At 30.3% G+C, this 24,493-nt stretch overlaps 1 protein-coding gene and 1 long non-coding RNA gene across 4 annotated transcripts in view; one reads left to right on the forward strand and one right to left on the reverse strand.

The window, feature by feature from the left end:
* LOC116424230 (alpha-tubulin N-acetyltransferase) overlaps positions 1-24,493 on the forward strand; it is a 25,614-nt gene continuing 1,121 nt past the window's right edge. Inside the window, exons 1-8 of one of the 2 annotated variants that reach the window (XM_076368908.1) lie at positions 1-702; positions 785-987; positions 13,221-13,370; positions 16,794-16,965; positions 19,527-19,668; positions 20,583-20,682; positions 21,271-21,358; positions 21,821-21,867. In XM_076368908.1, the coding sequence (XP_076225023.1) occupies positions 884-987; positions 13,221-13,370; positions 16,794-16,965; positions 19,527-19,668; positions 20,583-20,682; positions 21,271-21,358; positions 21,821-21,867 (803 nt within the window). In that variant the 5' untranslated portion in view covers positions 1-702; positions 785-883. Of the gene's footprint in view, positions 988-13,220; positions 13,371-16,793; positions 16,966-19,526; positions 19,669-20,582; positions 20,683-21,270; positions 21,359-21,820; positions 21,868-24,493 lie in introns of both variants that reach the window. The other variant, XM_076368907.1, reaches the window with a different exon arrangement.
* LOC116424231 (uncharacterized) overlaps positions 21,152-24,493 on the reverse strand; it is a 7,492-nt gene continuing 4,150 nt past the window's right edge. The window contains exons 3-4 of one of the 2 annotated variants that reach the window (XR_004234416.2): positions 23,319-23,701; positions 21,153-22,777 (exon numbers count right to left, since the gene is read on the reverse strand). This is a non-coding gene — a long non-coding RNA (uncharacterized LOC116424231). Of the gene's footprint in view, positions 23,702-24,493 lie in introns of both variants that reach the window. The other variant, XR_004234415.2, reaches the window with a different exon arrangement.

A 24,493-nucleotide genomic window follows, 5' to 3' on the forward strand; every position in this document is an offset into this window, starting at 1 on the left:
GTCTGCGCACGCATCTCGGCGCGACTCACGGCTTTCAATAAAAAATTGAACGTACCACTCGCCAGTAAACTGTGAGGTTTCCAGCGATTCGTCAGGTGAAACTCCGTGTCGACATTAAATTTCATTCCTTTAATGCTCTCGTGGAGTATTTCCTTCTAACGTTTCACGACTTTCACAAAAGAGAATATAACATTTTCCGATGTGCATGCTTTCAAATTGATTCGTCGTTAGCTGTCAGATTATCAAAGATACGGAATCGTGTGTGTCGCCTAACTTCTCCCACGAGCTAATCGTAGCAGTGGAAAAGCGACGAGGCAGGACCAATAAATGTCAGTCGGCTGGGAGCCGTGAGGAACGTCGGATTCGCGGAGTTCTGATCGATTCGGAGAATCCTGCCGCGTCTCCTGTGCCCGGGCCATCGTTGTCAACAGAAGCATCGATTCTTATCACGTTGTCGCCATAAATTTGGTTTCGCGAGTAACGCGCGTAGTATAACGAAAATAGAAGTCATCGTGCGGGAACACGTGACAGCAAGGGAATTCATATGACAGCGACCGTGACGGGCGAACAGCAAACGGAGAACAGCGGTGTTGATCGACGACCGGGCACATTTCGTGTCGCCGCGAAACAACAAATTCGGAGAACAGTGATATAGTCATCTCGTTCGTAATTTCCCGTGAAACGTGCAGTGAAGTTGCCTCGGTGGGTGCCATTGACCGCCATATTCAGGACATACGCTACAGAAAGTTTCAAAAAAACTCTTCCAAGCTGATACTATCCGCAGATTGACAGGAAGTGACATCGGTAGGTTAGGGGTCGATTATTGAACGTGTCACGCGGTTACATCGGTGATACGGGCCTTAACGAACAACGCATCGGCGAGATGGAGTTCAAGTTCAACGTAAATAAACTCTTACCCAGGAAGATCAACAAGGTCACCCACACTCTCGTCCCGGAAGACTTCAAAGGTGATCGACGAGAATTACAGTAAGTAACCCCTCATTGTCAGTTAATAATTTCAATTTTTCGAAACGATTCGACATTGATTTCTGTTTCATTCTGTTGCACTGTTTTGGGGATATCTTGTATTAAATATAATATATGAAAAATATAAACTGTAAAATATAACATATAAAATATAAAGTATAAGACGACAAATATAAAACATCAAGTATAAAACGCCAAGTATAAAATATAAAATGTAAAATGTAAAATTGTTATACATGTAAAAATATCGAATTTCGGAATCGGACTAATGGAGCCATAAGAAGCGTTATCGTGACTGTCGTTATTTTCAAGGTTATCTTATAAAATGGAACATGTACTTAAGCGTGTGATATGTGTACACTTACTTTCACTTCGTGTCGATGATACGAACGTAGTAATTTGAAGTCATTCATGAACATAATCGATTCGTCCCGATGCGATGTAAATATGTATGTACCTTGTATGTTACGGCTGACATGATCAAAGCGCGTTGACATAGTCGCATTTCTTGATAAATTGATGGCGAAAGTAAATGGCAATGAAACAGATTCACGCGTTGGCGTGGCTCAAGGATACCTCAGTGCAAGGATTCAGCAAGGGATCTTTGTAATATCGTAAACATTTCGTTTTAAGTTACTGATTGTTTGTCCTGACGTCATAAATCCTTTTATCCTAGAGTAATACCCTTGCTCCTACATGAAGATACATATACAGGGTGAATGGTTTATTCATATCAGCAAATTTTATTTGTTGAGTAAAAAAATGTTCGAGGCAGAAGTTATTTGGCATTAAGAGTTGAAATTACGGTTGATGAAAATACGGTTGGCTTGGTTGATACCGAATAACTTTCGTTTGGAACATTTTTTTTATGTGATATGTGGTTTACAAGTAAATTCAGATAATACTGTTGAATGACTCACCCTATATATATACAGTGAGTCACAAAAGTATTCATACTCTTCCCACCTTCAACTATAAATGATTATTTTTATGTTTAACAAATTGTAACAAAAATTTTATTGATAGGGTAAGATAATAAATTTAATAAGCTTTCAATAGTTATAAATTTGATTTCAAAACTAATTTACCGAAATAATATAAATATCATTAAAAGTAAATGTGCTCGGAAACATCCAACATAAAAGTATTCGTACCCTTCAATTCTAAGTATATACAAACCAAAATATTTACCAATATAGCTTTGTTTTGATTCCTAAAATGAAGGAAATGATAGATTATTTGTCAGTAGACAATATTACGTTGACGAGACAATATATTCTCGATAATTATATAAATGAGTCGAAAGAATAGTGAAATTTCAGTAGCAGAAAGAAAATTAATTTGAAAATGGCACAAGAAAGCGAAGTCATAGAGCCAAATAGCAAACACTATTGGTAGAAGAAAATCCACTATTCAATATGTTATTAAAAGTATAAAAAAGAATGATACGGTATTGAATAAACCACGTACAGGGCGGTTTCGAAAATTTTGCGATCAAGAAAAAAAGGATTTTAGTATGCGAGATTTCTAAAAATCCTAAAATTAGTGGTTCAAAATTAACTATTATTGCTAATGTAACTTTACAAAAGATGTTAGTCCCGAAACATGCCGAAGAATCTTAATGAAACAAGGTTTTAATGGACAAGTAGCTCGGAAGAAGCCTTTCATCGGTAACACCAATAGATTCAAATGCCTTCAATTTACAAAAGAACACGCGGACAAAGAATGTGCGTTCTGGGAACATGCAATATTCTCAGACGAATGAAAATTTAATATATTCGGTTCAGATAGACGTTGTATGGTATGGAGAAGAGCGAATACAGGGCTAGAATTAAGAAATTTAAGGCTCTGTATTCATTTGGGGGTGTATGGCGGCAGACGGTGTTGGAAATTTCGTTTTCATTGATGGAATAATGGACAAAAATAAATATTTAAATATTTTAAAAGAAAATTCACATTCAAATAATTTTTATTTTCAGCAAGACAATGACCCCAAATATATGGCCCACATTGTTAAGCAATAGTTATTATATAATATGCCATATATGTTGATTACGCCTCCCCAAAGTCCCGACGAACATTCGAGGGCTGAGATTGAAAAAAGATTAAAAGAAAGTATTATAATAAGTAAAGATATGTTAAAAGAAAAATTAAGAGAAATTTGGAATAACATTCAACCCAATTACACTTCAAATCTCGTTCATAGCATGGCAAATTGTCTCCATAATATTATTCAAGCTGAAGGAGGTCCGACTAAGTATTAATTAAAAAATTAAATTTGTAAACTGTGTGAATTTAGAAAAGTACGAATACTTTTGTTGTACTGATTTTACAGCTGCTTCTAAGAAGTCACGTTTATATAATACTAATTTGTTAATTTTTCAATAACTAAAACTATTTTTGTTTTTTGCTTTTAATTACCAAGAAATATAATTTTAAAGGAAAAAAGAAACACGAGGAAACAATATGTACAATAGTTTGTGGTAATATAATACACTCACTTTTTCTTGAACAGAGGTGGCAAACTTTTTTGTCATCTTGCTCATTGTCAGTTTGGTGATTTCTTTCTAAGGAAATTACTTCTTACTAAAAAAGATTCATAGAGTAGAATAATTTGCTTGGTAGTTGAATCGACAGATTGTGAGAGCAAGAGGCAGCGAGAAAGAAATACAACGAAAATGATAATCGACGCAGTCTACGTTAGGGGATCGATTTTCCAAGTCACTGCAGATTAAGGAAGTAGGGACACTGGCCACGAGTAACTCACGGGCCGCCAGTTCATCACCCCTGTTCTAAAAGATGATTCAGTAAATGCTTGCAAGTAAAATGATATACAGAGTGTTCGAAAATTGTATGTAAGATTTATATGATGAATAGGACACTATACTCGGTGAAAAACATCTTAGGTTGAAATCTCAGGTTTCGAGATATATACATTTTTCATCTTCGGTTTCGAGATATAAACATTTTTGTATGTTAACCTTTTATACTTGAAAGATTTTTTGTTACATATATTCATTATTTTCTAGGGAAATATTGATTGGACCATTAATTATATTAAATAGAAATAATGCACGTATCAATGGATAGAATTATTCTGTTTTAATATGTCTTGTCTATTTATATTACATAAAATGTGATTTTGAATATTGTATTTTATAATTTTGCCACATCAAATCAAATTCTAGTTAACACCAGAATTATCAAGCAATTATAATTATGTAATCCTTATAAAGATTGTAACAATAGATATATTTTTTTATTTCTTCAAGCATTTGTTATAGCATTTTAGTGAAACTATTTGTAATGTATTTTAAAAATATCAATAATTGCAAAATAAGAAAGCAAAAACTCGTTATTTTAACGGGTACGGTAGCTGTAATGTTAACACACAATGTATTTCTACTAACCGACCATCTAATTTTCTCAAAAATGTGAGTGAAAAGAGAAAATATTTGAGACAGAAGTTATAGGATATTAAGTGTTACATATCACGATGTTATTTGTTTGACCTTAGGATGACCTCGAAACATACTACAAAAGTCGTGTTAACTATTTCCTGTTGCATACTCTTATAGCTGATATTCAGACGTTTCAAGAACACTTTAACTTGTTATTTTCGCATATACCGTTACCACCTTTTATTTGATTTTTAGAATATTGATTTAAATTTTGTTCATCAAAATATTAATAGTAATATTTTATTGTAATGGATTACTGCATCTAAAATGTTAATAAATAAATTGCTATGGGAGGAGTTAAATAAATTAGAAAAGGTGTTATTTTAAGGATAAAGAACGTTTTTCAATAATGAACCGTCTTACTCCTTGGATTCCTCAAACGTTTTTATTTGTTTTGTTTCTCCTTTCCATCTGACGGTTGATTTGCCCGTCATTGAACTTTTTCGCTTGGTGGGAAGTGCACTCTCTCTAAACCTTTGTAAATTCTTCAACGATGACTTGTTACGCTCGCGGGAAATAACCTGGCGTATCTATTCGTGACGAAATCGTGCCGCAATTACACCGTAGATATAGAAAGCAACAAACTACGAGTTCCTGTTTTTATATTATATTGTACATAATTGAGAAATAGTGCTAATTAACACATTAACTGCCACGAGAATTTCAGGGGTTTTGTATAATAATACTTATTCTTTTATAACAAAGACAGATGGTATTAGAAATAATTATTAAGAATTTGCTAGCATACTACTCATGCTATAGTATTATCAGTATTATCTACTTATATTACTAAATATTTTCATTCGTCATTAATTTTTTTATTGTAATTGCATTTAAGCAATTTCGAAACTCCGGTCGTTGGTGATCACTACGACAGTCAACGCATTAAAAAATTGATTAGAAAACTAAAAACAACCATAAGTAACTAAATATTCATCTAAATAGTATATCGACTGTTGACACATTTGCAAATTCGGATTCGAGAGCACACTTTTAATGCTAGAAGAACTGCGGCACCCACCATTTTGACGGGTTATAGTTTCCTTATTTCGCAATTATTGATATTTTATAAGTATTAAATATCCGAACTGATTTAAAAAATAAATAGTTTGACTTGAATACTATAATGAATATATGAAGAAACAGAAAAACCCTACTGCTATAATTTTGATAAAGTTTATATGTTAATCGTGTTAAACGCTTGATAATTCTAGTGTTAATGTATACCAACACTGCAAACGTTACTTTTGAACACTTTTCTATTTTTTAATGAAGAACTAATATATTATGAATAAATTATGCTACTTTATTTGTGGTAAATAGAAGAAATATAAAAATTTGCATGTCTTTAATTTGTAGACTATGAATCGAATGTTTAGTTACAGAGTAACACTGATTTATGTTTAGTTATCTAGGATTAAATATAAACCTATGAAATAAATAATATCCATGTACATAACTATTGACTATTTTATTTAAGATAAAATTAAAATAAAATATAAAGGTGTGTACATGTACTTAGTTATCGTTGAAGAAGTTAAGATTAAATTGCTGGAGATAAGTTCTAATCTGTTTAGTTCAAACTCACAATTCCAGTGTCCTTTGTGTTTGAAATGCTCCTTTAAATTCCAGAACGTTTTTATCGTTTTTCACGCGTCTAATTACTTCGAATCAGGCTCTGTGAGTTCTACATTGAATATTCTACCTTTTTTTAAATATAAATTCGATGACTTTTTTAATCGTTGATATTTTACTGAATTTATTTGAAATTATAACAATATATTGTAGAACTATAGGCAAACGCAGTGCAATACACTCTATTAAGAAGAGATTCAAACATTATGCTAATATACTATAAAATAGATCACGTATAAAAAATTGAACTATCGTTAGAAATACTGCTTGAATATTAAAAGATTGATAGAATTATTTTTTATTCGTGGTTCCTTTCAACTATTTGGCCCTGTGATATGTAGAATACAATACACCAATACAAAGTATTAATCATTTTCCTCAAGATGAGGATGAATGTTGCGAGCACTTGCTTAGATCCTTTTCCATCAAATGAAAGGTGTAGAATCACGCCTTAGCGATCGTGTATAATTTTGGCGCGCGTAAAAGAAAATTAGGAAATGTTAAGATTTGTCAATTAATTTTATATTCAACTGTATTATAATATTATATTATATTATATTATATTATATTATATTATATTATATTATATTATGTTATGTTGTGTTGTGTTGTGTTGTGTTGTGTTGTGTTGTGTTGTGTTGTGTTGTGTTGTGTTATGTTACACGATCAACAAATCAGAACATAGTATGAAACAAGTATAATAAATTCCTGTCTGCTTTTAGAATGATTTTATTAAGATTTGAAGTTTCAGGAATCATCGAAAGCGACTTCCGTTCTTCTCGCTGTTTCCGCGAGAGTTTTAGAAAACGAGTACAATAATTTCGCCGCATGAGTTCGTAAGAATTTGCATTTTTCATGCATATTCATGAAAGCGATTTTCTTTTTCTCGTGAAAGCAACGTTAACCGTGAAGCCCGTATTTCCTCGCGTGGCACACGTTTTATTAATTTCCGAGTCTATTATATAGTCCGCAAGGCGGTTCCAGTCAGCTAAACGATACAAATCATCGATGAATTAGCATCCGATGCGGCTGGATATTACCGGTGAAACATCAACGAGAAGTTTATCACGCGAGAGCGGGTTCCGCTTCCGCGATAATCGTTTAATTGCAAAGTCGTTCGGATTTAATCAATTTATTGAACGATCAAAACTATCGGATGCATAAAAGTTAAAATATAAGACGCGTAACTGTATCCGCATCGATATCTTGTAGTAAAAATGGGTTTAGAAAATTGAGTGCAAGCGATTGGTTTATATCCGTGATTTTCAGCCTATGATACATGTACCGCCCATATACCTCAGAAAATTTAAATATGTAGATTAAGTACATAAAATTAATAACAAAAGATTATAAATAAGATTAATAACAAAATCAGATTCGTGTATTGGACAAAACAAAAATTTCAAAACTATCTTAACCCTTTGCCTTTTTGATTTTTTACTCTGAGACTTACATCAACGTTATTCAATTTAATTATGGTTTAATATGGCACTCTAACTATTTATTTAAGGATACTTGGTACTCTGAAGTGGTATATTTATATGATGCAACTATGATACTGCAAATAATTATAACTGTATATACAAATGTTGTTAAACTAAATAAACATTAGAATAAAATTGAATGTCAAGTCTGACTCGATATGGGACTACAAAAGATTAAGATTCTTGAGGTTGGTTCAAAGTACGGAAATAAGAGCTGAGTCAATTGAGATGAACATACGAGAAAATCCGAAATATTTGTCTATCAGACGATTGGTATGATAGGCTCAAAACTAGTAAAAAGAAAACATTTCATATGATGCAAATGATTCATCAGGTTTTCCTCGACAAAATCATAAGAAAATTTTATTAATAACATGAAGGTAACAATCAAATACAAAATTATCAGTAAATTAGTTTAAAATGCATTAGATAAAATTAGAAAGGTCAAAACTGTAGGTCATACAATTTAGATATGATTTTGATGAAGATGTTGAATTCAGTGGCATTGATATTACAAAATTTATAGTTATAAATATTTTAATATACATTTTTTATATTTTATATATTTAATTCACATATTCATATATTTTAATTTACATTTCTTTTACATTTATATTCTGTCCAATAAGTCAAGTCTAAACATATTATGATTTTCACTGCTTTTGGTTATTAATATATGCCTTTGCTGCAATGTGGAACATTTTACATAGCGCTAGATGATCTATTAACGCTCGGCGACGTTTCAATGCCTCATGAAAACATTACACCGTCCCGATTATCCATCACAATTTACATTGCAAAGTGGCCTATTGGCTCGACTCCAGTCACAGAATTAGGTCGAATCCTACGACATATTAACCTAAAGTACGATCGATCCTTTAACTGGGAAGTTACTTAAGAAGCAAAACGTAAAAAGTCAGTATTCAATTTGATTTTCCTAAATGAAAAAAATTAAGAATACTCGTAGTTCAGGAAAATAAAGATACGGTATGGATAAGAAAATAAAAATATGATTAACAGGTTGTTCGACAATCGTATAGTAAAATTTGATAGTAGTGTTATACAGGGTGTTTCACTAAGAATCAGTTTATAAACTGTTTTAGTAGTTTAATATTTTAGTTTAATATATAATTACTTACATTTATTATAGTTAATACATTATTTAATATTTAAACTTAACACTAATACCGGTAACACGTTAATTTTCGACGTTTATTTGTTTAGAAATGTTTATTCAAGAAAAAGTAAATTTCAGTATTTTAAGGACGTGTGAATGTTAACTATAAGAGTATTTAATAAAAAGTATTGACCTCTCAAGGTTAAACAAGAAAACTTTCGTTCATAAAAACAAAAACGTTATTTTGTTGTGGATTCTACGAGTTTTATTAGTGATTATTATTTTTGGTGGATTGCGAAACAATATTTGTTTTACACTATTACGATGCGCGTTACGAAAAGTAGCATGTTTCATTATTCTTACGAAGACTAGCGCTTTGCACATTTTGGCCATGAAAAGACGTGTGCTTCGATTTTGTTCTCGAAAAATAGAATGTTATCATTTATCACGACGAAGAATAGCGTGTCGTGTTTTCTTGCGACGAAAGCTAATAAATTTCAGTGCTTTGCTGTGAAAGATAATATGGTTTACTTTAGTCATGAAAAGTACCACATTTGATAGCATTTAAGAGTAGTTGTATTATGTAGTTAGCTTTCTCTGCTAATTATTTTAAATACTTTGAAAAGTCCTCATCTGCAAAAGGTTAAAATGTAAATAAGTTGGTAATGGCGTAATGTAAGAATTGTGACGCCAAATAATTAATAATTATTTCTATTTATCCTATTTTTTCCTATTTAACATATCATCCGATTCTCGCTACAAAAGAGTAAGTGTTATGTAAAACACTTAAGATTTTCGTGGCAGTTAACGTGTTAATGTCGGATAAGTTGGGGAGAGATGACCCACTTTTTTAAAAATAACTATTATATCATAAATATTACTACATAATATTTAACAGAAAAAAATATATTTATAGAAGTAAATAAATATATGAAGAATAGTTAAATAGATCTCTGTTCGAGATTCAATATACCATTAAAACCAATTGGAAATTTAGATATTTGAAAATCTAAATGAGATCGGGCCATCTCAGTCGCAGAGCCACTTCACTTGGAATTACTTTATGCAATATAATATCCCATGTATTTTTTATCTGAATCATATTTAACACTTAGGCAACCGTCTGAAAAGAAATTATAACTACAAGCATTTTCATTAAATTTAATTGAACTCATTCAACAGATTTCATTAAAAATTGTATTTCATAAAAGCAATAAAGGTACTTAATGAATTGCAAATATCCCCAGTTGAAAGCTTACTAAATAACAAAAAAAAACGTTACTTGAATTCATTCAATAGATTTCATTAATAATTATATTTTATAAAAACAAGAGAGATACTTAATGAATTGCAAATATCCCCAGGTGAAAGCTTACTAAATAACGAAAAAAATAAACAAGATAAATGGCAATGCGTTACTAAGGGAAAAGTAGGAAATCTTCATTCCCCATTCGGTTGGGTAACTGTTAACCCTAATTGAAACGTGTTAGTCGTCATTGCAACGTTTGAAATGAAACATGCTTATTATCAACAGATGCACTGAAGCGTGCCTTTTTTCGTAGTATATTGAAATGTTTTAGTCTTCATAATACAAATGAAACGTGTTACTTTTGGTAACACATATAAATCAATTTTTCCAATCATTAATAATTATTAACAGTACAAAAATTTTCAATCACTATAAATGTTGTTTGCCACAAAAACATAATTTTTTAAACATATAGTTTCTTGAAAAATGTTCTTTGCATTTTATGATTAATATCCTCATTTTCAATAATAAACGAGTTTCAGTTACACTTCGTTCATAAACACTTTTGTAATAATTGTTTTTTTCAATCCGATTTTAATTGATAGAAATTGTTATCGTTTTTTACGGGATTCAAACTCGTAGAATTCCAGGTATGCGAAGCGAGAAAACATATAGCGCCACAGCGCTGACTCAGATGCTAATTTCGGAGCGTCGAATCATAATCAGATTGTGTAATCGATTTTATAATCTGCCGCGCTTGGAAGAAAAGATGCATTCCCGTGACAACACGATCCCCGGTGATTGTTTCGTGGAATGAACGGAAAAAACCAACAAAGAATTGTAAATATTAAGTCATCAAAATGTATCTTCAGTTTGCCAATGATGTTTGTATTGCGATTTATAAATAAATTAAAATATAAATAATAAAATAAAAGAGTTCTTGGGAAACTCTGCACAACGAAGATCGCATATTTATAACGTAGTTAAAAACTTGATAAATTGTTTCTTCGCTTCTGCACATTTTATGAGAAACTAATGTTAATTATTAACATACTTGTTTAAGTACTTATGTTAATATTTTTTTTATAGAGATTTAATAAACTACAACTACTGATCTAATCAAAACTATAATAAACTATAATAAAACGAAAAACAGAATTAAATAATAAAATAAAATAAAAATAGAATTATTTACAAATTATGTCTTATTGAATACCCCTTAATTCTAACTTATAACACTTGTTTCTATTTCTAATTGTTTAGGGGATACAACTTTTTCCAAATACTTAAGACACCCTGTATATAGGTATATATATAAAACGTCGTGAAAATATTACAGATTTTCCATTTGATAAAAAAGTAAAACTGTTTAAAAGAATGTAATAAAAATTTCAGCAAACTAGTCTCTGAGAAATAAATTTTAGTGTATCGTTCGTCTCTAAATTATTCGATAAAAATTTCAAATAATCTAACATAAAGATTAGGAGTCTAATTAGTGCGGAAAAAGATTATATATTGATTATTATATATTCAGATATTTTATTATCAAAATTGGATATAATCAACTGTTAAAAACTGCTCATACGTAGTATTTCAATCATAGTAAAATGATTAACAACCATAGCTCATAAAGAATAAGAATAACACGTAGAATGCCAAGCTTGGAGAAATCAAGTTCCGATCCGTTAGCGATGTTCGTACGCAGTGAATAAACTTTATAAGATACACACATATGAAAGAAACAATTATAATTAACATTAGTTACACTCGAAGTTGTTTCTATGCATCGGTGGACAAGATTATGAAACGGGACCTTACAGTTCATTAAGATGAAAATATCGTTCTATAGCGATTTAAGAAATTGAACGAGCCAAAGTATAATATACTAGGTAATTTAGAGTGAAAAGAATTTTAGTAATAATTTTATTTGATAGGTTTCTGCTATAAGATCCTCCATGAAATAGAAATAAAAGTATACAAATGATTTTAAAGTATATAACTATACATATAATTATAGCGTGTCGTGTACTTCGTCTAGAGAAAGCTGTTTCGGTAATTCATTACGACGCGCATTAACATTTTACACTATAACACATTTCTACTTTATTTGAAATAGTTTCTCAGTTTTACTAAGGAAAAGAAATTGAATCTTTTGTAGATTTGTTTTCAATTTTGTATCTTAAACATACAATCTTCAAGTGCTGTAAATAAATTCGAAGAATTGGCAAGGTTACAAGTCTTAAAATTGCGCGACTTTCCTGCATTCTAAATCAAAATGTACGAATTCAAACGTCTCTTTCTTCGAAATTGTATTTTATTAAACTACTAATCGAAAAATCTAATTATCAAATTAATTTAATATTTCTCAAATCTTTGTAGAGATTGCTACAATTTTATTGTAGCAATTGTTTAGGAGATTTCGAGAGATGCTACAATTTTTTAATCTCTAAGCATGTTTGCTTTAATTTAGTTGTTTCAATAGCTTACCTCATTATAGGAGATTAGTGTTAGGATTTTAGAATGTATATTTAAGTGAACGTACGAAACGCAATTTTTAGTGACAACTATAAGTATCAACTATAATTATAGTTGGCAAGTTTGCGTTCATCAGAACGAACGTGCAGTAGTTACTTATTTTTGCTGCGCCTTAATCGAAACGCTTAATGCTTAGCGTTGAAGCAGTACTTACTGTAAATCGTCTTATGTCTGATGCAGACGAGCGGTTCGCATAAAATCACTGCCGTGTTTTAGGCATCTGCAGCAATAGCGATGCATCAATGCAGTGCTCGTATGCACTAGGACTTATTGTTATCCAGTTAACTTGTGTTTGACGAGTATACACGTCATTTTAAAATCCAAGATGATACTAATTTTTTGAACAATGAATTATTTATTCGCTCGTACAAACCAATAAGTAAAACTGCAAAAGTTATAATACCAAATTCCACAGTTCACAGGTTACGAAAATCTTTTCTTTCTTTTTTCTGTTTTCTTTTTGTTCTTTTTCCTATTATCTTAATCTTCTTTTTATTCTTCTGTTTCCTTGTTTTTCTTTCGAAAGATCACAATAATTCGTTCTATAGTTGCTACGCTGAGAAATATTTTTCCTATTACACAATTGTCATTTATTACCAATAATTACCGTCAAACAATACCTATATACACAGAAAGAGCTTAGAAAGAAGAAGAGTTTAGATCTTAAGAAACTTAAGATCCAAAAGTTTTAAGAGTAACCGTCTACAGCGTGCTACGAGGTTTATATAAAGTTTGGAAAATTCTTGTTTCAGAGAATGTCAGAGGCAACTCAGCAGAATTCTGGACGACATGGGAGAGGCTTCGGCAAGGGCTCAGGGTTTGAACAAGCCCATAACCAGCGCCTTAAAACTTCGAGACACGGACCATATAGTTTATTTGTTAATCGACAATGAAGCAAATAGGTAAGTTGTCGAACAATATGAAGATTTAATAATTTATAATTGATTAAATTTAAATTACTAAAATGTTTAACACTAGAACTACCAAGTTTTTAATATGATCAATGTGTAATCCTTATAAAAATTGTAGCAATAAACTTTTTTCGGTTTCTTCATATATTCATTATAGCATTCAAGTAAAACTCTTTATTTTTAGAATCGTTTATGAATTTTTAACACTTTCAAGATATCAATAATTGTGAAATATAAAAACTGATAACAAATGAGTATGGGTAGGTTTCGATTAATGCAAACTCAAAACACTCGATGTTCAATTTAATGCGAATTATAAAATGTTACCAGTTCTTTCGTCATTGGTACACTATTAACGCGTTGAATGCCGCACGATTTTAAGGTGCAGAACATACGAAATGAAAAAGACACAATATTAAATTATTTCATTGAATTGCGTTATTATCGCAGGTTTATTTTGCTGAATGTCATCGCGTTTTGTGCAGTTGCCTAAGTGTTAATAAAAGCATGCTTATAGTTTCTATAAAGAAATTCAAAAAAGTCAGTTCAATTGCTTGGTAGTTCTAGCGTTAAACAGTTTGTAACCGAAAACCCAGCCCAGCCAACAGAAGGGAAGCTGCGTTTCCCAGGATAAGGGGTTTCGCGGTGTGCAAAATGGTGGTTGGATCGATAAGTTGAGTCTGGTGTCTTGGTGTGTCGCTTGCCTCCGGAAACCCAAGCTTTTCCTTCCTCGCTTGGTCCTATACTTGCGTTGCACATTCGAGACTATTTACACACCAGATGTGCAAAAAAATCAATCACATACATTGTGTGTAATGATCATAAATTTGTATTATCAGTTAGCAGTAAAGAAAGGTTGTGAAGATACGATCGTTTTTAACATTATGCACTCAGAAATTTTGATATTGCATTTAAAATATCACCTAAAAGGCGATTACCCAATGCAAAAGGTTAAATAAAACGAACATTAGGACTTATACTAGATTCAAGTTAAAACTCCAAAATGAGTCATTCACGATCAGGTCTATTGCATCTGCAAAAAATGAACAAGGACGATGAATTCTAAAACTCCTTTTCTGCTCTTTATTTAATTACGTTTATGGCATTTAAAGGAATAATTAAAATTTATTTAGTTTCATTTAGTAATCAATTTTAAAATGCGACAGTAATATGAGACTGTCTCATATTGCTAATAATCAAGTAAAGATTGTATATTTCTACTAATTTTCCATTTCACTTTCTCTTGTTACTAAGTCTTAAATACTTAGAAAAAAAGGAAATATTTTATGTAAATCATTATTTAAATAATTAAATTATTCATTAGCAGTTTTCGACTTTAATTAAAATTCCATTAAAATTCCAACTTCAATTAAAATTCCTCTGCTATCGAAACAGTTTTTTTAATTAAGCAGCAACTGACAAATTAAAATTCTTTATAACTATTACTCTATTATGCTTCTATATGTAACAAAATTCAGTTTATTCAACACTTCACCAAGAAAATCAATTTTTTTCCTAAAAAGTGGCATCACCCGAATTTGGATGACGTGCCGTCAAAGGATTAAAGAGCACCACGCTATCTACTATAATTTCTTAGATATTCGTAAAAAAGTTGCAACCTTTTGTTAATTATTTATAAACAGGCATATCTCACGAATTTCAATGATCTTCAAATACTTGAATTATCAAGGATATCATTCTAAATAATTTTTCCGTGCACGCATACTTAGTCGTCGCTCGGCCTTAGAAACAGAGATTATACGTAAAGATATGTTCAACATTATATTATACATTGTACTTTGTAGGCTGTGTTTCGATTAGGTTCGTTAGTTCACTTAATTATTACATAGTTTAGTTTGATCGGGTCACTTAATCCGTCTTCCGTTAGACTGCCGGTAACACGTTACCAATAAACATAATAATTATATATCTGAGATTTGGCAATGAATTATATTTTTAATAATTGTTTACAATATAAATATTTATAATATAAGATTTACATACATTATAAAAGTACGCCGATTACAATTAACGTATAAAACTGTAGATTTGAAAATAGTAAAATCTCATGTTGTCGTATTCACTGTCGATGTTCAGCTGAACAATTAACCTTTTGCGATCGTATTAATTTTATGTATAAATGAAGCTTATGACTTATTTTTAAATTTTAGATAAATCTAATATCTACAGAAACAGATATTTAGTTCAGATACATTATTTGAATAATCAATATTTTGATTCTTTACTTTTTATTTATAATTTATAATTTTATATTTTAATTGTTTTCATAAAAGTGTTCTGTTGGGCATAGTTTGCCTGATGATCGCAAAGGGTTAAAAACTACTGGTGATCAACATTGACCCTTTGCACTCAACAATGTTTTCTATTGTAAACGTTCATTATTTTGTGACGAAATATTAACAATATTATTTGGAACTTACATAAAGGAATATCTTGCATAAATTAAAGGACAGAATTATCTTATTTTTATATTTCATGTGTTAATAAATACCTTATTCGACATTTAATATTGAATTTTTAATTTTATAATTTTGCTATGTTGAATCAAACGGCGATTGAGAGTCGTCTCTAGAGTGCAAAGGGTTAATATATTCACCACAACTACTGACGTGATTGTTTTCCATTACTAATAAAATGTTTCCCACGGTAACTAATTCATTAAGTTATTTATTTTCTGAAATATCGTAGTGTTTCATATTAGACGGCGTTGCGTTATTACAATGCACAATATAAGTTGAAAATTAATTTTACTTCGCGATAATGACTAATATCTCACGATCGTAAACCTCTGAAAGAATCGTGGGAATCAGGGTGTGAAGTTCTTCCTTATTCGTCCTGTTCAACGAACCTTATCCACATGATTTCTATATATTTAAAAGTCTAGAAAAAAATAATTTAAAAAAATGACTAGTTAATCAAGAAAATGTGGAACATGCAGCTGGAAAAATAAATTAGAGTTACTTAATAAAAGCGAATTTCATGATCTTCTACTTATAACAATATTCTACCTATAAAGAATATTAAATAAAAAATAATTTTACCTTACATATATGTCCTTAATTTTAAGAAGACTACATATACTATTATTTATTGATTCTCAAATAAACATATCATTCTTTTCCATTTTGTAGTGCTGAATAACCATTGTTATCTAGAGTAGTGGTTTCCATATTTCAAACACTCAAACACATTTTGAGATGGTAAGAAATGTATTAGTACAAAAAATGTAAAAACGTAATTGACGGAATAATAATATTTCGTGACCTCTTTTGCATTGGTCCGCGCCTCCCAATTTGGAAATCGCTGATCTAGAGCAACGTGGATTCTCAAACGGTAGACCGCAACCGTGAATCATCATCCGCATTATGTTACGTCTTTGCTTCGGTTTTACAGCGGACTGGGCAGCGTGGTCGGCCTGTTGAAAACTGGATCGAAGAATCTCTTCATGTTCGACGAGACAGGGGCTCATTACCAGCTGAAGCCTAGGTGCATTTTAGATTTTTACGTCCACGAGACCCGGCAACGCATGGGACTTGGAAATATTCTTTATCAGCATATGCTGTCCGTAAGTAATCTGCTTTTCCTTCTACTTACAATAAGATGCTCAAAAGATTTACTTTTAAACACATCGACACGAGTTCCTTGCTTTCTTTTATTTTTGTAACAATGAGCAAAAGAAAATATAACCTGTTTTAACCTTCAATTATTATTAATTTATTTATTAAGTATAAGCGTTTGTTAATCGTAAACCTGTGTACAGAATAGTTCTGTTCTGACGGAATATTGAGGAATTTGAAATAGTTATTTTAGGTAACCTTAACAATTTTTGATAAAATCGAATATAATTCTTAGAAAAGTCTTGTTGATCAGTGTTGTGAATCGTAAAGAAATGTGCACATCTTATACAAGAAATTATTATCCGCCCACGCAGGTTGGGAATCTGGAAAGTGTGGAGCGCAAACAAAGTGTAATTACTTCCCGAGTAAAAACAGAAAGGCGTCCCGTGATCTCCATCTATACTACCTTCATGGGAATCTTGCGCAAACCGAAACTTTTACCATATTTCTGTCCAACTAGATGCGAATATTTCTCATTTCGCAAGTCGTCGTATCGCTGGCAAACGAAATTATGAATTATAACATAATTTATAAGGAGAATAATATATAATGATTTGTAAGAGGTTATAAAAAGATTGAGAAATCACTGCAACGTACAGTAAACTTCGATTAAGCTATTAGTATCTCAACTACGACGTCTCAATTTTCAAGTCTGAAATCAGCAGTTTAACTTCTTGCCTTATAATAACGTGTCAGACTCGTAGTAAAGATTTCAAACTGAATTAAAATAAAAGTAACAGAAGAATAATATTTCATTTGAGTTCAAAAGAATCGAGTAATATTTATTAAACTTGTTAATTTTATTTTATTATTCTTTGTTAATTAACATGGACATAGAGTACGTCCAGAATTTTTCTTTTTTCTCTTATTATCAAGGACAAAATAGTTGTATCGATCATGATTAAAAAATAAATCATAGGACAATAACTTGGTACAGCAATATTGGAAAAACACGTCATTGCTCCATCACTTTTGAACGTTACACAGCAGAAGTTTCGCAGTCCTCGAAGATTTTCATCGTTCCCCGTAATTTACATCGGGTCGAATGTTTCGACAGGTGTTTCGTCGGGAAACGAGTACGCTGATGCCAGCTTCTACCTGTATAATACTTGTACATCGCGGAGAGCGCAGCTAACACGCATTAATTACGAGAAAGTACCGTAGAGGCCGGCAATCCTGATAGTCGAGCACCGTGCGTGAGACCACAAGGCGAATTCACGTGTCGCTGAGCCAACAGCGCTCGCTGTGATTCTGACAAGTGCACCGACCATGACAAAACGGGGCAAAAAGTAATCTGGAATACGAACTACGGCTACGAATACCTGTTTTCTGCCAACCTTTTCCTCGCTCCACGGAATTCTTCTCACACTAGATCCACTTTATTCGTGCGCGATCGATCTTTCCGGCTAACAAGAAGGGGACCCTTTCAACAAGCACACGTCGATTTTGGTGAATCTTATATGAGATATAGTTCTCAAGGAAATATTTAACACGTATTTTTTCTTATCTCTCAACATCCACTTCCAAAGGATGAAGACCCCTCTAAAAGTTCAGGGTTGAAAGTACATTTTTTATAATATCTCTGAAACTACGGAATCTATAAAAGAAATCTAAATTGTCCATTTCGAGGCGAACAGTTTATTAAAAAAATTGTTTCCTACATCCCCTAATTGGCGACAGTTTCGATTGATTACATGTAATCGTATTGACGAATGGAACATTAGGGATTGAATATATCAGGAATCAGAAAATGAAACTAGCAGAAAATTTGGCGAGAAAAGATGAGAACTGAACGATCAGCCTCGCCATCTTCAGACTAGCCATCAAGTAATCTTCTAGTACAGTTGATTAATATGATCTTCTTATACAGTTCCCTGACCCTTTTGTCGATAAGAAAGAGCAACGAACAAACCTGTGGTGGCAAATTAGCGTACGATCTTAAATAGGAGCGTGACAAAAGATCGTTACGCGTGGGTGTTACAGGCGAAGGTAACCCGAAAGGTGACTGAACTCGTTCAAACTATTTGTTTCGCCTCGGTACGTTCGTTTCTCCTTCTTGGACTAAAGCGGTACTAGGTGCGCCAGAAAGTCATTCGCTTATATTTTAGGAAGTCAAGTATCTATTTTACTTCAGTAATGATTATCCTGGAATTGGTCAGAGGAAGATAGATAACTTATATAGATAATTTCAATTATTTTACTAAAGTTACATTTATATTATTTTTAGCTAAAGTTACATTTATATTATTGTGTGGGTCGGGGAGAGATGGGCTACTTATGACCTATTTATGAAAGTAAATTGCATATACGAAGAATAGTTAAATAGGTTTCTGTGCAAGATTCAGTATACCACTAAAAACAAGTGAAAATATAAATATTTGATCACTTAAATGAGGCCGGGCCATCTTATTCGGAATTACCCTATTGATAAATGGATTGGTATAAACGTGTGTAGATTACATTTTTACATTATTGGTAATTAATAGTTAATATCGCCTCTAACTTCCAGGAGGAGAACATAAGGCCAGTGAAATTAGCGATCGATAGACCTTCAGAGAAGTTCTTAGCCTTCCTGGATAAATACTATGGCCTCTCGAAAATAATCCCGCAAAATAACAAATTCGTTGTCTTTCAAGGATTCTTTCAAGATGGTACGTATCTGTACTTTCAATTTTAGATATCTTTTTAATTACAGTGTCGAAAAGGAGGTAAATTCTTTTTGAATTCATTGATTCGTTTAGATGGGTATTCAACCTTAAATGGGACACCATTTTTAATATAAATATATTATTTATAAATATTTTATCAATATATTTTTCATATAATAATACACGTTAATAAAGATAATAATAGAAACCAATTAAATATTTTTAAAGGAATAGTAGTATTCTTTACTATTACTATTACTATTACTTCTTATACCAGCTTTTCGCTTTAAACTTAAAATAAAATTGAAACAGTTTGAATAAAAGGAAGGTATTTCATTGATATTTTTTTTTCCTTTGTGGATGAAAATAAAAATACAGATACATAACTACATATGTAATATTCGCGCGCATAATAAAATTTCTACAAAACTCATGCTTGATTTTTTAAAAATTGATTTTCATCTGACAATTGGTTTCGAGAGAATTTTTCGTATAATTTATAATGGTACTAGGATCGTATAAATCGAACTTGTCACGTTTTCAAGATACCTCCATAAATGTACAATGCAAGGTTGACCATGAACTCGTTGTTGATCTGGTTTTATGCTAAAGGTACGGGAATGGTGGGACGAAGGTTGATCACATTTGTCTTATAATCTGTCCTTCAACACCCTAAATCGCTCATTTTTATCGAATACGTATAAAATTGCGGTCAGTGTCATCCTCTGCTCAACCAATCATTCTATTATGCGAGACGTCTGATCGATTTAAAGCTATCCTTTAACGGTAAACGTTCTTTTAATTATAAATGATTCGCTCCAATTTTCTGGTTTTGAAAGTTGATGCGTTGAAGGAACTATGTAGATAATAATTATGGCTTCGGATAAAATGTATAATTTGTTCTTTTTATATTGTAGAACGTCAAGATGTGCGAACAAATAGATACAGCCTTCCTGCTAACATTGATATTGCTGGACAAAATAACATTCATAACAATGTTGGAAAAAGTAATTCCAGGTATGTATATTATAAAAAAAATGTATATTTATACAAAGAATGATATATTTTCTGAGATGTTTAATATTTCGATAATTATATATACGCAAAAATTCACGTTATAATTATACATTTCTCTTATTATTGATATTCGATTTATAATTCTAAAGCGTTTGGAGACATCTTAAATTTTTCTATGTACTTATACACATCGTAATGAATAATCAATAAAACAGTTTTTTTTATGCAGAGGAATATGAAACACAGTTAAATATATTTTGTAATGTTATTTGTTTTATTTTAATAGATCATATCAAAGTAGTAATAGTTTTGTACATTTAACTTTCAAAATATATATTAAATGATAAAATAATTAATCCTCTATAGATTTTAATACAATATTTAGACAACCTTATTCTACTAAAACTAAGAAGGTATTAACAAGACGAAACATTATATCATATTTAATATATTATGATTCGAATAAATATTTAATATCCAAGACTTCAATTGTTTTATTACTCACAATTATTAATAAATGTAACAATAGTACATTAATCATGTCATATTCCTAAACAGTTTCAATGTAAGGACATTTATTACTTTCAGCTTAAATGGAATTCAATATCCTACATCTGCTACTCGCAGCTCATTTGGTAGATATGCTGCTGCACGACCACCTTGCTCCATGGCAAATGTAAGTATGACAGAATAGGACATTAGTCAGCATTAATGTAAACATACAATATAACTTATAAATTACACTTGAAGTATTCTATCCAACAATTCCAATGTATTGTAAGATGAATAATAGAAATATTATGTAAAGTTATACATTTAATATTTCGTATTGATCAACATAATTAAAGTATTATTTATATAAATACCACCGATTTTTATAAAATTTAATTTAATAAAACATTACATTCAATAAAACTATAATAAATATTAATGTAATTCGTAGTATAATATCAAATATAATTCACTAATTGCTTTAAATGTTGTGTATGAATTTCACAAAAAAACTATATACTTTATAAAAAAAAAAACTAATACTATTAGTAACATAATAACACAGATTTCACAAATCTTAACTTCTTCAATTTTAACTTTCAATTCATTGAAACGCAATTAAAAACGCATTAACGCTTTCTTTTAGATAATCCATAACACCACAGTGCTTGGTCCTTCCGCTGAACGTACTGGGTGAGTAAAGATGAAAAACAACCAAATCGTTAAACAACCCTACGAGCTGCTTAAATATATAACTATTAATTTTGTACCTCGGAGAGGCAAGCCTCTCAAAAACGCCTGATGTTAAAGCTTTAATTACTTTCTTCGACGGCCAAGGAAAACGGTCTTAGACAAATAATTTTTTAAGTTATTTTAAAATTCTATCGATAATACATAACAGTCGACAGTAATGGTTATAATGAAAATATTATGACATTTTACACGCATGAGTACATGACATATTAATGCTGCAAAAATGCGTGTAAAACATTACCTGATGCTTTCATTTATTTTATTCGTATATCCAAATCTTAATTATTTAAGTTAAATGTCGCTATTTAAAAATGCTGGTTGATGATACCTTTTTTTTCATCTTGTCAATCACAATTTTGACAATGAATTGTTACCTTTTACTGTAATATATATTTAGCTTTATGACTAGGTATAAAAGAAAAAATTTTAAATTATTGTTGCTTAGTGACTGTAAAACAGAATATTGACTGGTTGTTTAAAAAGTTGTGAATGTAAATTACAATTCTTATCGTAGCGAAATCTATTTATAATAGAGACATAATGAAGACATAATGAATTTATTTATATTATAGACAATTTATCATGTATTCCTAAAAATTTTATATTAGGTTTAATAGCTTTGAAAAAGAAAACTTTCATTGCAATTGTTATTTGATCATTTTATTTTAGCAACATTTTTTAATGCACAAATATTTTATTTATCGCAATTATATTATGTATTGTGATATGTATACTATTATTTCTAGCAATTACTTGCACCTGTGCATATCATTAAAACATTTTCATTGAATACTCAGCATGGATTTATATTTATTCCCTTTTTATTGACAGATATTAAATGAATCCACTCCTGAAAACACAAGTTCAATATCCCAAAGTCCTTTGCACGCTGGCAACTTATTCCTTTTATTCTTTTAATCAGAGTAAGTAATTTCATTTATGTCACATTTAAAAACTGTGATTGTTGCATAATGTACATACAGTGAGAAGCATGATTGAACCTAGGATAACTTTCTTTGCAGAAGTTATTGTTCATTGTCTTATAAAGTAGATAATATTAGAGACAATATTATTAAGACATTTATTATGATCTAAAGTGTTCATATATTTATATATAATAATAGGAACTGAAGGACTCATTTTTCTGTCATATAATGATTGATAAACTTCTATGCTTATGATTATAACATAATAAGACAAGTAACAATCAATAATTCTTTATATGGTTTCTATTAAGTTTAGTCAATATTTTAAATAGATTTAATTTCACTGTTCTTAAAACATTGATGCATTCAAGTCAACTATTTAAGGATACAAATTTTTCTATATACAATCAATTTTGCACACTTTTAATGTTTTATATTTTGTTCATGTTAGAAGATAATACTTACAGTTATTGATACTTTCTTGTAATTTTGAATAAATAACATTTCGAAATATCTTTGTACATATATTGATTTGTAATGCTTTCTATTCAATGTAATATACTATATTTCTTCCACTGCAAAATCCTTTTTCATTCCTCTAATAACATTAATGTTGGCTTTTTTCAAAGCTTTTGAATTGCTTCCTTTCTTACGTCTATACTTCATCCACATTTTCAAAAATTAGATGTCATTTTTGCATTTATTATTTCATTATTTGTGGTATACTCAACAATCTTTTTTATTTCTTTCTATTTTGTTTATATTTTCAAACTGTATCTACTGCAATTGGCATATTCTTATAATGCTTTACAATGCTAACTACAGAGTATAATAATTGATAAAACAATCTGTAAAAAAAAATTATTATATAAGAAATTACATAGTTTTATTGTATATGGAAAATTACTAGCTTAATATTTTTCACACTAATTATAATTAATAAATTGAATTCAATCAGCAGAAAAATTTTGCTTTTATTCTCATAGTAGTATAATAATTTAAATTCCTAGAATTGTGTTTTTCTATTTCTAATATTAAACATTTATAAATATTTATTTATAAAAAAAAAGTATTTGGAAGGCATACAACCATCGTAGAAATAATTAATTTTACCATGTATTTGTTATTCAAGATCCTTAAATCTGTACTTAAAACATGTAATTAATAAATTAGTTATGCTTCTCACTATATGGTATGATATTATGGTGTAAATATATTTCATTATCTGATTTTATAATTTTAAAAATTAAATATAAAATAAGCTGTAAAAAATATGATTTTTATGTTTTATCAATGCTTAGAAAGAAATTTAGAAGCACTAAGTCTGTTTTTTACAATAATTTTAATATTATTACTTATGGAACTAAACCTTTAATTTAATTATAAAATAATAACAACATTGAATTGAATTTATTCTTGTTTTCCCTAGATATTTGTAAGAATGAAATTTTTGAATATGATTCATATATAAAATCATTCCATTTAGCTACTCGTTTATAACATTCATATTAAATACATGTATTAGAATTCCTGTAAGTTTCAGTACTGTAATAATATAATATTGTTTAAAACAGGAAACTATTATTGTAGAAAATATATTAGTATTCTCTATTGTGGTTCAACAACTTCATAGAGAGTTA

This window comes from Nomia melanderi, chromosome 7 (genome assembly GCF_051020985.1).
Source record: "Nomia melanderi isolate GNS246 chromosome 7, iyNomMela1, whole genome shotgun sequence".
Classification (NCBI taxonomy): domain Eukaryota; kingdom Metazoa; phylum Arthropoda; class Insecta; order Hymenoptera; family Halictidae; genus Nomia; species Nomia melanderi.